The sequence below is a fragment of the Pollicipes pollicipes genome, unplaced genomic scaffold (genome assembly GCF_011947565.3).
Source record: "Pollicipes pollicipes isolate AB1234 unplaced genomic scaffold, Ppol_2.1 Scaffold_3216;HRSCAF=3773_pilon_pilon_pilon, whole genome shotgun sequence".
Classification (NCBI taxonomy): Eukaryota; Metazoa; Arthropoda; class Thecostraca; order Pollicipedomorpha; family Pollicipedidae; genus Pollicipes; species Pollicipes pollicipes.
Window position 1 is genome coordinate 4,097,223 of NW_023596251.1, and position 17,713 is coordinate 4,114,935.

The window sequence follows — 17,713 nt, forward strand, 5'->3', positions numbered from 1 at the left end:
GCCATCATTGCCTACTTAGTGGTTGAATCGCAAATGTACACTTACATGCACTGTTTGGTAACTCCTTTGCCCAAGTTCTTCTGCATTAAGTCAGTGAAAGTATGCCTGTAATGCAAGCTGGCTTTTTCCATAGGTCTGATTGAGGTCCGATGAAATATTTTGAGTAACGAGACTGCACCGGCCTGGGTTGGCATAGGTTAATCTATTGTTAATGCTAGCTACACTGTACGAATTTGCAGTTGTGTGACCTATAAGCGTGATTGTTAGGCTGTATGGACATTGTATTATGGATGTGGTTGCTCTTATTTTCTATGTCGCTTCTTCACCGACCTGCTGCATACCTGACAGATTATGAGCAACATGGAGATGGTGGGGTTTTGGAACTCCGATGTTGAACAATGTCATGGTGACATTACCTGAAATTGATGTTAACAGATTAAGCACTGGTATGCATTTCAGCATACCTTGTTAATAGGTAGCAGAGATGTGAGGTTAATTTCATCGATTAATTGGTAATGGTATTGAAGCATGTGGAAGTACAAGGCAGGCGTAAAAAACTGCCAATTGTTGTCATTGTTGAACATTTTTATTGACGACCAAGGCCATATGCGTAATTTTGAGCAATCTGTTCCGTACACATCAAGATATGGCCGGTCCTTATCGTAAGTGCATTGAATCTACTAAATGTGACCATTACATATGCACACTTTGCAAAAGAAGCATTCGCTATGGCCATGGCTTTGTCTGCAGCATTTGATAAGGTGTGCAAGTTGTAAAAAATGCATGCATATCATAGATGTCATCATGTTGTATGTAAGTATCGCTTTAATGAAATTTTGCCCTCATGATGTAACCTAAATGGCCAATTATGAAAGGCAGTGAACACTTAGTTCTTAAAATGTTACATGTCAAATGTTAACACCTGTGGCTGAGATTCGACATTGCCCAAAGTAGTGCCAAGAATTCTGTTTGCACAATTGTAATCTTTCTGGATGTGGAGTGTCTCCAAGCTTTTCAGTTCATAATCCTTCCAGAGACACCTCCTGCTGGTCCTCCACTGTCTGCTTCCCAAAGTGTGTGGGTGGTTTATTTGAATCTAATGAATTGGCTCTTCTTTACTATTTTCCCTTATCTTTCTCAATCTTCACATTACGACATTTAAGTGGAGCAATCTGCATGCATCATCATCTGTGTCATGAGGTGGGCAGATATGTCCTGTCGCTTTGTGATGCTCAGCACTGCGCCTGCAGGTTCTGTATGCTGGAAAGCAACAGCGCACCAGGGTCCGTTCCACGGGATCCGCCTCGTGGGACTCTGCAGGCACTGCATCACCCCCCGCAGCGTGGGTCCATTCCACGGGATCCGCCTCGTGGGACTCTGCAGGCACTACATCACCCCCCCCCCCCCACGACGCCCATGATGCACGATGCAATGGTTGATGCATGGCGTAGTGATCGACGCAATGATAACCTCAGCCACATTGCCCATGTTTTTCATTTTTAAATGTTTTGGCTGCTGCAGTTTGTTTTTCAGCATGCTGAAAGCACGTTCAATTTTGACGTGTTTTTTTGTATGGCTGTGGAAGTGGCGCTGGTTGAGGCTGAGGTGATCGTTGTCTCGGTAGGGGGTGATGATCTCTGGGTAAAAGGGAAGCTCCTGTCCTCAGTGAGGTGTGTGTTAGGTGGGAGAAGCTTCCGCCGATGCTCCCTGAGGTCGCAGCAGAGGAGGGCCTTCTCCTCCCAGCCCCCCCCCCAAAAAAACACGAGAATCGTGAGTGGGTCCTAGGAACCCTGCAAGTGCATCAGTGAATGCGCCGCGGTGATCACAAGCAGTCAGTAGATGTACTACTTGGCGACGCTTATGCGTATAATGAGCAGCTTCTATCTCCTTGCTGGGTGCATCTGTGAAGATAAAAGATCCGTTGATGGCCCTAACAACACTAGGGGAACCGGCGCACGCTGCAAAGCCGGCGATGGTTTCATGTAGCTGCGCTGCTCTTGGCCACTCGATGGCGTCACCACGTGCGGCAGCAACATATTTGCAAAATGCTGTCAGGTTCTAGTTTGACCCAGATTTTGAAATTCCAAACTTGTCGCCAACAGGGTGGCACATGTCTCCATGGATATTGTTCGTCTATGTGTCTATACGTAGAATTCGTCTTCATGCGACGTGTCACAACATGCGATTTCCGCCGAAAACGTGCTCCGAGCAAGTCCTCAAACTTACCAATTCGAAGTAGGATTCTGCTTTGCACTTCTTTCGGAACATCATTAATCTCGCCGGCCCTGACCTCGGTGAGGGTGCGTATTCTTCGCTCCGTCGGAAGTCATCTATGGTGAAACGGGACATCCGGGCCCGAGGAGGACGTGGGGTGTCCCTTCCCCATAGCTGTAGCCGTGTTTGCAACCACACGCGCCAAAACTCTTCCATGCGTGACCAAATATATAGACGAACCCGATATACATGTAAGATGATCTAAGCTGGCATAAGGCGTTAAGTTACCAGTGCCGGTTCAACTTCGTGTCTGTGGCGGGATCGATTGTATGTGGTTACTCTCGCACAACGCTTGAATTAATGCAAGGTCCAAGGCTACTAGAAAAGGCTACGCAGACGTGGGGTCACCATGGGACTAAAGTTTGGTGATTCGTGGTGTAGTTTTTGGTTGATACTACGAAAGTTTGGTAGATACTAGTCACATGATTAAAAACGGTGGTTTCACCATTCAACTGGATGGCAGCCATGTTCTACACCTTTGTTTTGATGTTTAAGCTTAAATATGAAAAAATGAAATCATATAAAATAACATTGCATTTTAATTTTTCTAAAGACAAATCAATGGTCGGATCTGACCGCAAAAATAAATCCTACTAACACACGTTTTCTAGTTCCAGCACCCGCGCCATATTCGTCGAGGCCACCGCGCGTGAATATCTATATGTAAAACGTTTTTGAAAAAGGAAAATCCGGATTCAGATAAATAGATATCACATATAATAGTTATGTTACATTGATTGATGGGCAATGATTGCACATACATTTTTGCACTGCAGTGCCTACATGGAATGAAATGTGAAAATCCGGTAATGTGAGAAAGGCCGATGCCAAGAATTTCGCTGTTGCTGTGCTATGATCTTCCTATGTGTTAGTTAACTTGCAAATCTATAATATTAGATGGGTTACATAAAAATGGAGCGCAGAGAATAACACCCCCACCACCGTAAAATATCCCTATTAGACTATTTCGGAGCTAAAATACGAGCCTCGACTCTTTGACTGGTAGAAATTGCGAAACTTGCCATAAATCGGGCCATTTTACAGGAAAATTATCCTATCTTGAACTGAAATGGGACGCGCTGTATTTAAGCCCCCAGGGTTCACCACCCACTTAACCCACAAGGGCAGGCCACCCCTGCATATGCCCTGACAACGCTCCCACGCTCCACCCTCCCACTGAGGCTGTAGGATGTGCATTCCAGTTTCTCAACGCGCGTCCCAGGGTGCTGCGAGCCCGTCTGTCCCGCCGTATCTCATTTCCAACATATGTTGATGCTGTTGTTGCATGTTGCACTCCTTTGCACAGACTGGTTCTGAGCGCTTCCGGCTAGACTTCTTCGGGATAAATCATCGGTGACTAGGTACCCCATCTGTCTGTTGGGGGCAGGTTGGAAGCGCATTTTAGCAATAATTTTGTGGCTTTGTTGCAAACCAACGCCGTTTCCCAGCTGAAAATGTTGAATTGAATGTGCTAGGTCGAAAACAATTCGGCTTTTGGACACATTTACGTTTAAACCAAACCCCGAGGAACAGCGTTTTCACGCCACCATAGCGTTGGTGCTTTATGACTTAGTCCCATGATGTCGTCACAGCAACGTTACCCAGAATGCAGTCATGTTTGGTAGCATCTTTCTGAGTCGAGGGCGATGACCTCCTTGGGGCCATTCCTCTGCCTATAATATTCTCGTTAAGTTAAGTCGTTATTGTATAGGTGGCTGATGTGAGAGATCCACCTGAAGTATTTGCATTTGACTGTCCCGACTGGTCAATATCACACCTGCTGCGCGCCAAATGTGTTTGTTGGGAAGCAGCTGATTTTTCCAGCCACCATATTGGGGAGATACTCGAGGCGTTTTCCAGCATGTAGAGCACGTGGCTGTGGAACGTCATAGGTCGTTACCTGAAGGGGCGGGGCATCTGGGAACATTTTCCCATGAAGAATGGGGCCATGGTCTAGAGGCTGGAAGGGCCTGTGTAACACCACGTGGTAACTAGCCTGCGTCTGCCAGATCCGCAGACATGTCCCTTGGCAAATAGCCTGCGGTTGTCAGATCCGCGGACTTGTCACTTGGCAACTAGCCAGCGGTTGCCAAATCCGTAAAGTAGTATTTGACAGTAGCTGAGCTCTAGGTCATCGTCGTATTTACTGATCACGCTAACACATTCAGCGTAAGCCATGCAGAATGTATTTTCGCCTCGGGCGTATATGAACTTGCTAATTGGTTATGATGTTTGCGTAGTCAGTCGCTTAAATTGGGCAACGGTCAAAACGATACGCTGTATGGCTCATGGTGGACTGGAGCAGTACTGTACAAACAGTGCGTGTGCGTTCCCAAACAATGTATGTTGAAATGTGCTTATGTGTCCGTTGAAAGATTAGGATAGACAAAAATCGAGAAGCAAGAGTCCCATGAAACACTGTGAATAGGCATATAAAAACGTGGCTTCACATGTGATTTTCGTTCCTATTTCCAAACCAGCTTAAAAACATATTTTTGGCGCGTTTATTTATTGATTTTTTCTGCCAATCCTAAAAAGTCCATATGACACCAGCATCTCGCCATATCGTCCATCGTGCTCGGGAAGCGTAGCCTGCAATCCACGACGCGGGAGTAGAAAGAACAAGGAAGTGTCGTGAATCAGATCACCTGTCGGCGGCAGGCGCCAGGTGCAGCCGATGGCGGCCAGTTTGTGTGTGTTTCCGCTGCTTGCCTGCACAGACTGTTGGTCCTTGATCTCTTAATCTCCATGCGTTTGATAAGCTTATGCGTCACGTCGCCGACTGAGGGCGGAGCTGCGTCACGTATATGCGTCACGTCGCCGACTGGAGGCGGAGCTGCGTCACGTCGCCGACTGAGGGCGGAGCTGCGTCACGTCGCCGACTGGAGGCGGAGCTGCGTCACGTCGCCGACTGGAGGCGGAGCTGCGTCACGTCGCCGACTGGAGGCGGAGCTGCGTCACGTCGCCGACTGAGGGCGGAGCTGCGTCACGTCGCCGACTGAGGGCGGAGCTGCGTCACGTCGCCGACTGGAGGCGGAGCTGCGTCACGTCGCCGACTGGAGGCCGAGCTATTTACCGCCTTCAAGAGCACGCTGAGCGCCCGGCTCCAGCCTATTCCATGCATTATATCAGTCTTTTTCACCATGCATTACGTATGAAGGCTAAAGAGACAGCCTTAAAAAAGTTTTATTTACTTGTTTTGTAACGGCTTGATTTAGTCCGCAATTTTTCGCTAGAAATGCTTTGCAGAGATTCACAAGCATATTTGTTAGTTGCATATTTCTGATGCAAATGCGACTGACTGGCTCTACGCAAGCTCATGATTGTACGGGCAGGTGTGATGGCAATACCTTTTACCGAAAATTATTGGCGCCTTTTGAGAACATTCAGTGGTGTGCTTGGCGCAGACGCCACAAAAACTCTTGCTGTATTCATGTGCATAGATGTGATGCTTACAAGAGCTATATATATATATATATATATATATATATATATATATATATATATATATATATATCTGTATATATATATATATATATATATATATATATATATGTATGTATGTATGTATGTGTGTGTGTGTGTGTGCATATATGCATATATTTGCACAATGTAATCTACATGTAGAGTACAGATTATTCCGTGGCTGCTGTTATCTGACCAAACTGGCGTGTTTCCGTTGCCAGAATGGGTGACATGCTTTGACGGCCTGACACTAGTGGTATGACAACAGTGATGCGTCGCGCCGTCACCCTGCCCTGATATGATGAACGCTAGGTCACATCCATTGACCCTGTGCCGGCAGATGGTCGCGACATTTGTCCGTCGGCTCCCCTGAAGGCGCTGAGTACGCGGCGGCAAGGTCATGACCTCCGACCCCGGCCACCACGTGCGGCTGCTGGTGCTGGGTGGACCGCGCGTGGGCAAGACGGCCATCTGTCGCCGATTCCTCCACAACGAGTTTGACGAGCGGTACCGGCCGACCTTCGAGGAGCAGTACTCCCGGACGTTCCATCTGGGCAGCACGCGCCTCGATGTGGACGTGCTGGACACGTGCGGTGACAACAGCTTTCCGGCCATGAGGAGGTGAGGACCGGCCGAAATAACAGATCTCCTGACATCGGGGGGGGGGGGGGGGACCAGTCCAGAAAACGGCTTCCCGGCGGTGGAGGGGTGAGGATCAATCAAAATTACAGCCTCACCCTATTTAGAAATAAAAAACTATCCCAGAAAATAAGTTTCCCGGTACTGACGAGGTGCGACCTGAACGATCCAAAGGTACCTGAGTCAAGGATTGTCATTTAGGCGCCAAAGTAGGCAACGTAACTTGATGAAGTAGATCAGGGTCTCAGTTGCGCACGCGCAGATCTCCCTGCTATCGCTCGGTTGCGCACGCGCAGATCTCCCTGCTGTCGCTCCAATGCACACGCCCAGACCTTCCTGCTGTCACTTCTACCACTAACGGCACCGTCTGCCCGCCAGGGTCTCCATTGCGCATGCGCAGGCCTTCCTGCTGGTGTTCAGCGTGGACAGCCACGCCTCCCTCCTGCAGGCCGCCGACTGCTTCAGCGAGATCCGCAAGCTGCGTGAAGACTTCCGCGAGGTGCCCACCTTCCTCGCCGGTAACAAGAGCGACGTGCCGGCAGACCAGCGCGAGGTCAGCAACATCACCGCCACCAACTGGTTCTACTCCAAGATGTCGTCGAACAGGTGCGTGGGCTGCGATGCTCGGCTTGGACTCCACTGGGGGCGGGGCTGATTGTTACGCGACCTGCTTGGGGGCTGCAAACGCGCCTTGCGTTTGGTGCGAGCGTGGGGCTGCGTCTAGGAAGTAGCACGGGCGCACAATGACAAACAGGCTACATGATTGGGTATTTTTATGACATTTTTTAGTCGAGGTTTTGGGAGATGGTGAAGCTTGTCCAACAGAAGAAGCGGAAGAAAGGCAAGGTTCAATTGCTTAAAGTTGCTTATTTCCAACGCAGATCTATGAGAGGACCGTCAAAATGTTTCGTGAATACGCAGTCTTTGTACTGTGTACAAAAGACTCTGCACTGGCAACCCATAACTTTCAATTCCACAGCTTTAGATTTAGTTGTGCATTGATGTCTGTTTTGTTTCCCGGCACATCCACAGGTGGGAAATTGTGACTACTTACCTGTCCACCGTGGTGGGGAAAATGATACCAATGACACGAAAACGGATACAAATGGAGCACACCTCCCGCATTGGTTAGGGATTATCGGCTCAGCCGAATGTGCGGCACTGAGAGATCTCACGAGTCAGTATTAGATCCATCGCCGGAGATGGGCCACCACGTCTGCCCCAGCCGGACAGTTGCCCAGCAGTAGTGCTCTCTGTCGCCGCCGAACCATCACACAGCAGGCAGCCTGCACTGGACCAGCTGGACCGGCGATGACGAGCGTCGGCGTGGTGGCACGTCCCCTCCCCGATCGGACCTCCGGGGTACCAGTCCCCCCCCCCCGGTCGGACCTCCGAGGTGCCGGTCCCCCCCCCCCCCGGTCGGACCTCCGGGGTGCCGGTCCCCCCCCCCCCGGTCGGACCTCCGAGGTGCACGTCCCCTCCCCGGTCGAACCTCCGAGGTACCAGTCCCCCCCCCCCACCGGTCGGACCTCCGAGGTATCAGTTCCCCCCCTTTCCGGTCGGACCTCCGTGGTGGCACGTCCCCTCCCCGGTCGGACCTCCGAGGTGCCGATCCCCCCCCCCCCCCCGGTCGGACCTCCGAGGTGCCGGTCCCCCCCCCCTCCCCTCCCCGGCCGGACCTCCGAGGTGCACGTCCCCTCCTCGGTCGGGTCCCGGGGGTGCACGCCCCGTTCTCGGCCGGGTCTCCGGGGTGCACGTCCCCTCCTTGGTCGGATCACTGAAGTGCTCCCAGTGAAATCGTAGCCGCAAAACGGCGCATTCTGTGGGCACGGACCCGGGCATCGCGGTAGCCATTTGCACATGGTTCATTGGAGAAGAAAAGCGGAATGGCGAGGTACGCTCCGTCATGGCTGATCTGGACACAACACACTGCGCACCGGCTGTTCTGGGCGCAATTCACTGCGTACCGGCTGCTCCTGAGTTCGACGTAGCACACTGTGTGCCGGCTGTTCCGCACACAACTCACTGGGGGCCGGCTGTTTCGGACATCAACGTTTGGGGCTGGCTGTCTCCGACGCAGGACGTTGGGAACTTGTTTCCGACACACGACGTTGGATCAGACAGGAGACGCTAGGGACCGGCCCTCCTGAAAAAGACGCGACGGGCCCGATCCTTCTGGACGTGGCGCCCTGAAGTGACCTCTAGCGCATGGCGCACTGACCTCGTTGTTCTTAACGTCACACGAGTTCCGACTCCTCTGAACATAACACGATGGGCTTTGGCTCTCCTAAACATGGCCCGATGAAGCGTTGTTGTACCTGGCCCGATCCGCTGGGACCAGTGTCCTCCCCATGTGATGCGCTGAGCATTGGTTCTTCTGGATGCCATACAATACACCCTGGTCTTTCTGGGTGCGGCGCAGTGTGACTTCTGGTCCCTGGATATGTCGCTCTCCAGCGGTCCATTTCCTAAACGGTCGCAGGTCTGGCGTCGTAATGGGAAGTCCTAGAAAAAAACAAGTTTGGAATGAATGTGAATAGTATGCTTTAGCATCGTACATGTTGGACCCAAAAACATTTTTCGGTAACCCTTTAGTGCGGGGAGTACCAGCTCCAGGGCTTGCCAAAAACATAAGCAATACCGATGACTCAGTATTCGTCGTTAATGTGCATCTGGTAAGAGAAACTTTACGGTTTGTCACTGGCACATTCCACGGTGCCGATACAGCAACTGGTCAGTACGATCGGAGACCGTGCCTGACCGTGGAGACCGTGGAGATCGTGCCGTGCCCCCTTCATACAGTGCGGTGTTGAGTAGCAATACAAGAAGTCAGTTCTTTTTTTGAAATACTTACCTTGACATTCATTCGTCTCTAACCAACTTCAGTTTTTAATTATACAGCGCAATTTAGGACTTCCATCGGTTCCTGGACACCACCTGCCGTACCCTTACTCCATTCCTCTGCAAATGGGTATAGGGGTGGAATAAAGTCAACAACCCTGCTGAGCGGGGGGACGCCGTCGGTTCACCGCCCCCTCCCCCTGCCCCTCCCCGGATCGACCGCCTCTGTCCCTCGTCAACCATCGACCGCCGAATTGACCGCCGCTGTTGACACGCACCTGAACAGTGTAAGACCTGACGCGTACCTGAACAGGACGCCGTGCGACTGGCCGTCGGCTGCCGTGACGTACAGGCAGGGACTCGCGTCACGCGACCAAATGTTCGTAAAGACTGGCGTCCAGCTGCCAGCTGTGAGGCGTCACGTGGTCGCCGGCCTCGGTCACGGAGCAGAGTCCCCTGGCGATCGCTGATCACGTGACCCAGCCGCAGGCCCGTTCACCAGGCCCGTTCAACAGCGCCCCGTGTATTACGCTCAGCAACAGGAGCTCAAGTTGTATGTATGACTTGGTTGGTTTATTTGGCTTGTGTTGACATTTATGCGCATCGTGCCTCCTATCCGAATGGAGATTGGCGGACGAACTGCCGTGTCACTGTGCCATTATGCTGTTTTAGCAAGGACTGTATTCTGTAAAATATCAGCGAGTCATCGAAGCGAGGCATGCCAGTGATAAAGCGTATCAGTGGAAAGTGGCGCCCTCAGCGCAGCAGTGTGCAGCGTTGTACCTGGTGTGCACCAGGTGTGCAGCGCAGCGGTTAGACGCCTGCGTTGCATGCCGGTTGCCCCCCAAGGGTCTCCATTTGATACCCCGGCTGGGCGCAGCGGCTCCAGGTGTGCAGGAGCGGCGGCGCCGACCCACGGGCAGGACGAAGACGGGTCCCTCGGCTACAATAAGCACCTGGTGCGGGAGGTGTGAATTCGCCCCATGTCACACCGGGGTAGCCTTGACGGAGACCCCCCCCCCTTAGCGTTGAACTGTCCCCCACTGGGGCTTCGAGGCTGGTGGGAGTCCCTGGTGCAACAGCCAGCACTGGCCCGACTCAACTGGCTAATGAGTCTGGCTGGGCTTCCCCTGACTGGTGTCGACTGAGGGACTCAGATTTTGCGCATCAAAGCCAGGGCCGACCGCGTCCAAAGCAATTTCGGATCTTCAGATGACGCCACCAAAGACACGTTCTCGGTCGAGAATCTGGAGTCAACTCTTCATCTCAGCACCTCGTGCTGATGCTGTTTGCAATGAATTGCTCTTGGCAAAGTTTTGTCGAGGATTTCATGTTGCAGCTCACTGCGCTGTTTAATTACGCATGAATAAGATATGATTTCTCAGAACAGTGGTTGGAGTTAATGCTCATTCTCATTTTGAAGCCAGGAAGGCTGACGATAGCCCGTCGGATTCGCATCAAGCAACGCTTATATCGTACCTATACAAACTATTGGAAAAAGTCCGCAAATGACTCATATAGTTTCGGGAGAAGAGTGGTTCGTTCACAAACGAACGTTGCGCTTTTCGTCGCAACCGTGGTTTATATATATATATATATATATATATATATATATATATAGATATAGATATATATATATATATATATATATATATATATATATATCACCTGGGACTTTTATACGCAGTCCTTAGGCGAGCTTTTCACAAAAGCAGCATACCGTTGTTGTCTTCTTCAACGTGAGACGGGTGTGCGGAACGACATGGAAGTATCGTGTTCTGTCTTAACTCCGTACATTTGTCGTGAGGGGACATACGGGTCAGCATCTGACCAACTTCCTGAGTGACCGACGTTTTCGTGTCGGCGCAGGGCCGTGTCTCCAGTTTCTATGAAGAGGCCGGTGTTTCGCAGGGCAGCGTGCTGAGCGCTGCATTGCTCCTGACTGCGATTAATGACCCCCAGAAATGTCTGGCCTCTGGTGTGAGTCGCTCTTTTTGTGGTCCACTTTGCTCTGTGGTGCTCTACCTCGAATGCTGTCCCTACCGAGCAACAATTGCAGTTGTCTTTTGCCAGAATGGCGGGGTGGATCAAACGGAGCAAACCAAGATTTTCCATCGAAAAAATATGTGCGTCCACTTACGTTATAGGAGGAAGTAATGTAGAGAAGTGGCTTCCAAGCACCATGACCAGCAAAGCTACCAAACACACATACATCACGCCATAGAAGATGTGAGTTAGTTATTGGGTGGTGAAGGAGAGTCAACCGCCTCGGTTATTTGCGACCGCTGCTGGAGCGCCCGCCGTCGTGAGCTCTGGGTGGAAGTCCGCTGGCATTTGGACATGTCCTCATGAGATGTTGGGATTTTGACGCCGAGAGGGTCAGATTTCTCCTGCAATATCAGGTCCTCAGCGTCTTCGTCAGCAGCCATCCGTGAACGTCTCCTCCTTTGGAATGTTTTTGAAATGCACTGGGCTGCAAGTCCTGTACGATCCATCCGACGCTGATAACGGAATACCTAAACACCGCTTCCGCGCCTATGCAATGCTGTTGTCGCTTGTTATTTGGCCTCGTGGAGATTTTATGGTATTTACTTTTAGCTGTCCTCTGGTGGTATACTCGACCTCCAGACAATCTTGTTATAAATAACAGAGCCAGCCATATATATATATATATATATATATATATATATATATATATATATAAGTGCATTTAGGGAGCAGGTTCCCACTGAGGTGTAATGGCTGAGTGTTCAGCGTTTCTTTATTTTCACTAGATTGATGTCCGGCAACAGAGCTCACACTTAACAGGGCCTGTTCCGTGAGCTCCGTTGATGTCATTTGATGATATTGAAATTTCGGTGCCCCGGAAATTTGGTGCGAAATTGACAAGTAAAATGATCGGCATGTTCTGTCCAACTCTTACCTGATCTGACCTTGAGCGGCCGCTGCCGCCGGCCGCGGGTCACAGGGGCAGTGAACCGTGAAGCGACTCGAACTTCCCATCCCGCCTAGGGTGAGCTGGGAGGCAGGCGCTGTAGCCGGCTGAGCAACGGGCGGACAATAGCTACACGTCATTTTAATGCACCAATATTGGGAGTCACTGCCTTAGTCACACTCACTCACTCACTCAAGCGAGCGGTGCAACAGAGCCAGGAGTCACTGAACCACGCCAGTCGTCAATTGAGAGGAAGGTTAAGCGCTTGTGGTAGCGTATTTCCCTTTAATACAATAAACCGATTCCGGAAGTGGGCCGGTTTTTGGTTTTTGGTGGGCATCCGCCATTTTTGTTTTTTTCACTGCGATTTGAGGTTGCGTCTCACGTGCAGCAGACATGTGACTGGAGTCATATCTATATATCCGGCATCTGAAGGCAGGGTGATGAATGCCGGTGGCGCGAGGACAAGTGCATACATTGCAGCATGAAACTAGAGATACGCTAGGTGTGTATGTGTGCATATGTATGCATGCTAAATTTTTCGTTTATGCTAAGCATTTGGCAACCCATAACCGAAGGCGGCGTGGAGCGCACGCTACAATAGTGGATGGCTATAATGAATGTTCGTCTAGAACTTTTGCAAGAAACTCTCGAGAAACTGTGCATTGCATTACACTGAAAGTATGTGGTGGCTGTTACCAAGCCATTGAGTATATTCCATATGGAACTGCTATGAACATTGTAGTTCATGGCTTCGACAGTACGAACTTGGGATTCAGCACGTTACCGATTCAGCCACTAAGGCCAATAATAATGTCCCGAAATTCGCAAAATTCACGGCGTCCGTGCATGTTGCACGTTGACCCGGGACGCTACGGGAGTTCAGCCTGTCTAGACAAGAAGGGCCGTGGGATCGGTGCAAGATCTTTAACCAATATATCTTTGGGTGTCGGGTTTGCCGAAATTCAGCGTGACAGAAGTTGCCTCACAGCTCTGTGGAGATCCGGCCTCCATCATGGGAATCCCGTGAGTTCGCAGGAAAAGTACGCCATAGAGCGGCTGTTCTACTGGCGCGCTGCGGTGGGGCTGATTTGGAGGACCATTGCACGGTGATGCAATCTCTTTGAAAGTCCCATCGTAGCTTGGGCCATCGAAATTACTTTGTCGTTACGTCAGGCCCACTTGCAGAGCGAGGCAGCGACGGAGAAGAAAACCTTATGTTTTAAGGGCTTGCCTGAAACGAAGTGTTATGCCTTATAACCTTCCGTTCGCTCTAGGACAGAAAGGACCATAAAGACGTTTTGGTGAGCCCAAACGTGTTGAAAGGATCAGGCCTACCAAAGAAGCGCACTGGAAACCAAAGGTCCGGAGCGTGATGACAAATTATGTTGAGGTAAATACGTGGGAAGTTGTGCAATATTGTCCTCACTCATTTGATGCATCTGTTTTCGCCAAAAGTCTTCTTTTCCCGCCATCATAATCCTGACAGGTTTTGGCTTAGCGCGGGCCCCACGGGGGAGGGGGAGCGTGAGGCACTGTGGCTCTCATTATGGCAGGCACTGGGGTCCTCATCATAGCAGACACTGGGGCCCTCATCATAGCAGACACTGGGCGCTCACCATAGCAGACACTGGGCGCTCACCATAGCAGACACTGGGGCCCTCATCATAGCAGACACTGGGGCTCTCATCATAGCAGTGGTTAGTCCGTAGCCCTGCGACTGAAGACACAGCGTAAACATGACAAAACGACGGTCATTCAGTGCTTGATGAGATTTCTCTGCCATCAAAACTTTGATGTGAGTGCAGATGTTAATAGGAATAATATTGCAGCAGCCCTAGCCTGTAAGTGGTGATGAATTTGAACGAGCCGTGCTCATCAGACAGCGTAGCGTAGACAGCATCAGACAGCGTAGACAGGTAGCACAGCGCTGCGGGGCGGCTTGTCACGTTTGAGGTCAAACTTGGAGCCGCGCACGGCGGATCACGTCAGTTCACAGCGCATGCGCATACGCATATCCCACAGCGCATGGGGTTCACGACGTGAGTGCTGCCACCGATCTGTCGGAGGTCTCGGGGTTATCTGCCAATCAGCTTCTTAGCAAGCCCCGCATGCCCACTCAGCGAGGCTCCGCTCGGCAAGCTATCAGGCAGACCTGTGGCATATATTTAAATAGATTATCTTGGCAGTGGACAGTCCCGAGACTGGGGGCTTTCATTCACCGCTCACCGGCCAAGGGCTTGCAGTCAGGGAAAGGCGTCCCTTAGAGGTAGTGGCGAGAGCAGCAGGAGACTGACACGGCGTCCTCAGTCGAGGGAATTACCTACAATAATAAATACCCGTACAAAGTATGCATTAGCACGTGATTGCGATGTGCTTGCGGTTGTTAGTAGATGAAGCTAAAATGTAAAGTATAAGGCGCTGAACAAACGCTGGCCACGGCTCTTTCAGAATACTACAAGGTGTTTCAATGGAAATATAGATATTGAAATGCTGTGATACGTATCAGAGCACATTATTATATGTTTTATATCACATATACGAACATTTTGATTTTGCGATTTTACAGGCGGTTTTCAGCCGTGCAGCGCAATGTCTCCACGACAGCCCCTGAACACAAGCGCACTTCTCCAAATGTCAAAATGATTCACTCCTGCTAGTGTATTGCAAATGGCGTCTTCAGCCGCTGGGTGCGGGGACGGAGGCCTGTATCTCTAGCTCACATGCCACGTGATTGCCTTTGTGAAGAATACCAATCCAAATGCCCGGAAATGTTAGCAATGCTTGTCAGATAGAGCGTGCTTGGAGTATTTCAATCATCCTTACCTGCACTTTTGAAATTATGATTTCAAGTGAGACGCCCTGTAGTACGAAGAGGACTGCATGAGGTAGTTCTTCTCGTATGTAGACTGCATAGTACTGCTTCCTGGGTTTAAACTCCCAAGGAAAAGAATAGCTACCACGCGCACCACACGCTCGTGAATTAAACTTGCCTGATACAACGTAACTTACACATATGTCGTAGCGCATCCAATTTGGCTTATCTGTTAATGCCCAGGCCCAACTAAAGTGGCATATTACGCCGACAAATAGGCTGACTGCCAGCCATTGGATGTCTTCACAGGCCGGTCAATACATGGATTATGGCTTACTTTATGAACAGACCTGAGCTGGATGGGGAGTTATTATACTGCCTGAGATGTACTGGATTTGCATGTGGTGACATGCAAGAAATACTGAACCAATGTTGAAACTCCTCCCAGAAGCCCTCAGAAGAGCACGGCAGTACACGCTGACCCATTTCGAAAAACAACGCTTCGAGCAAAAAAACCCGCTCGCATTGCTTTCATCAACGACGTCTGCGCAAAGCACTAATGGGCGTACGCCTTGTTCGTGGAGCTGAGACGTGCTTGCTCGACTGAAAGGGATTAATGACATCCTCCGCCTGCTCCTGGCCGTCGGCGCTTCTTGCAAATCTGACTCAGCTCTGCACTGCCGGCGCCTGCTGCCTCGCGGTGAGTGGATTAGCGTCCCGCGCCACTATCGTCACCATGTCGGCGTCCCGCGTCACAACTGTCTCCAGCGGACGCCGATTGGCTGCGGGTGCCTCAAATAGTCGGAAGACGAGAGGCACGAGTGCGACACAGTTACTCAGTGACGATGGTGTCAGTTACAGAGTGAGAGGCATGTCACAGTCATACAGTGGCGGGCACATGACGAAAATACAGTAGCGAAACGGCGCAGTGACGCAGTAACGAGCGCATCAGTCCTACATTGACGAACACGTCACAGGCACACAGTGGCGACACAACACAGTCATACAGTGACGAGCGCGTCAGTCATACAGTGACGAACACGTCACAGGCACACCCGTAAAGACCGGTCACAGCCGCTCTGCGACCAGCTGGTGAACCCCACACAGTGCCGAACGCGTCGTTGCTGCCCGTCATAATCACTTCACCGCTCTAGCTTTTTCAGGCGCGCTCCGGCGCACTTGATTGCACGAGCCGTGAGCGACCCAAGGGTGAGCCTGATCAGGCTTCCAGCATCTATCACGGCCCGGCCGAGTAAAGGCCCGCCCGCGTGCGAGCCAGCCGTCAGCACCTTTGTCTCTTGGACGCACCGGGCCACGTGCGCTGTTACCGGGCATGTACTGCGCCGCGCAGAAAGGCGGCGGTGAAGCGCACCTCCCAGCGCTGATACGCGATGCCTGCTGGAGTAGTGTCAGACAGGTGCGTAATAAAGCTGTCTACATCTGCGGAAAACCTAGTCCAGCAATTGCGTCGTAATGATTCCATCGTTCTACCACCGTCTACTGTCACTGCGTCGTAATGATTAGCGCTGCTCGGGTTTTCCCAGTCCTTGACTGTTGCAGTCTCCTGCTTCTCTTATTGGTGTCCGGTGTCAGCCGTGGTCCGACAAGGGAAACAGCGGATGTGGGAGCTCCAACCCCTCCCGCGCTGGGACCGTGCTTCTCTGACCCCCGTCCCCCCCCCCCCCCCCCGTCCCCGCCCTGCGACCGTGCAGCTGCTTCACGGCTCTTCGGAGTCAGTTCTGCCATCTGGCTTTCAGTCCCCATGTCCTCTTGTTTGAGCAGAGTTGTAGCGTCGAGCGCAGCTACCCATGCGATAACTTTCCCTCAATCAGAAAGTTACTCTCGGTCCACTGGTCAGACGTGCGACGAAAGCGAAATACCTGAGTGCACCTTCTAGGGTATCTTACCGTCCATTTTCGATCGTTGAAAGTGGAATAAATGTGGACGTGCAACTGACAGCATAGAAGCGCGAATTTGCTGTAAAATTAGGCAGACCACATGGGTGTGCAGTCTGCTGGCTGCATGCCCCAACACTCTACGCCCGTCAGCTGCATCGCCCCAGTATTCCACGCCCGTCAGCTGCATCGCCCCAACACTTCACGCCTGTCAGCTGCGTTGCCGTCGAGTTAAGACACATTTTTATACAGCTAAACGCAGGTGGCCTGAGGGCAGGTGGGGCATCCGTCATCACTGGCGTGTATTGCTTGCTCAAGGGCGTAACCTAGTTAAAGCGACGAAATGACGTAAGCTAGCTGAAAGTGGCTAAACGGTGTATACGCCGCCGTGCTCGGCGAATGTAAGCCTTATGCTGGCGGAAGGGCCGCCTCCCGCTGGACTAGCTCGCTTTGTGCAGGAAAAGCTATTCCGTGCGCAAAAAATTTCAAACAGCTCCTGTCTTCTCACCACTGTTTGGAGACGAAAAACGCTGAATGTCGTCCTAGCAGTCTCCCGAGGGACTTCCCACTCAGTTATGTGAGACAGTAGTTAAATTATTTTTGTGGCCCAGCTCGTATAGCAGGCCCTCCGACTACCACCGACATTGCGGGTCAAGCCTAAGCCAGCCTTGCTGTGAATTATTGGACGGCTTGTTATGGATGTCGGGCCCGGGGCCGCAAGCACATTTGTGTGTGGTAATAAGCTACTGTAATTAAGTTAATCGTTACGATTTATGGACGTCATTTTAATCGTATTAAGAATTTAAATGACAGTTTCCCTGGAAGTGAACGACCTTTATCTACCACGTG

At 51.1% G+C, this 17,713-nt stretch overlaps 1 protein-coding gene across 1 annotated transcript; it reads left to right on the forward strand.

The window, feature by feature from the left end:
• The first annotated feature begins 360 nt into the window (after positions 1–360).
• LOC119091024 (GTP-binding protein Di-Ras2-like) lies at positions 361–16,354 on the forward strand. Its single transcript, XM_037213745.1, has 4 exons — positions 361–369; positions 6,203–6,360; positions 6,757–6,984; positions 16,321–16,354. The coding sequence occupies exons 1-4, from the start codon at positions 361–363 to the stop codon at positions 16,352–16,354; spliced, it is 429 nt and encodes a 142-aa protein (XP_037069640.1).
• The last annotated feature ends 1,359 nt before the right edge of the window (positions 16,355–17,713 follow it).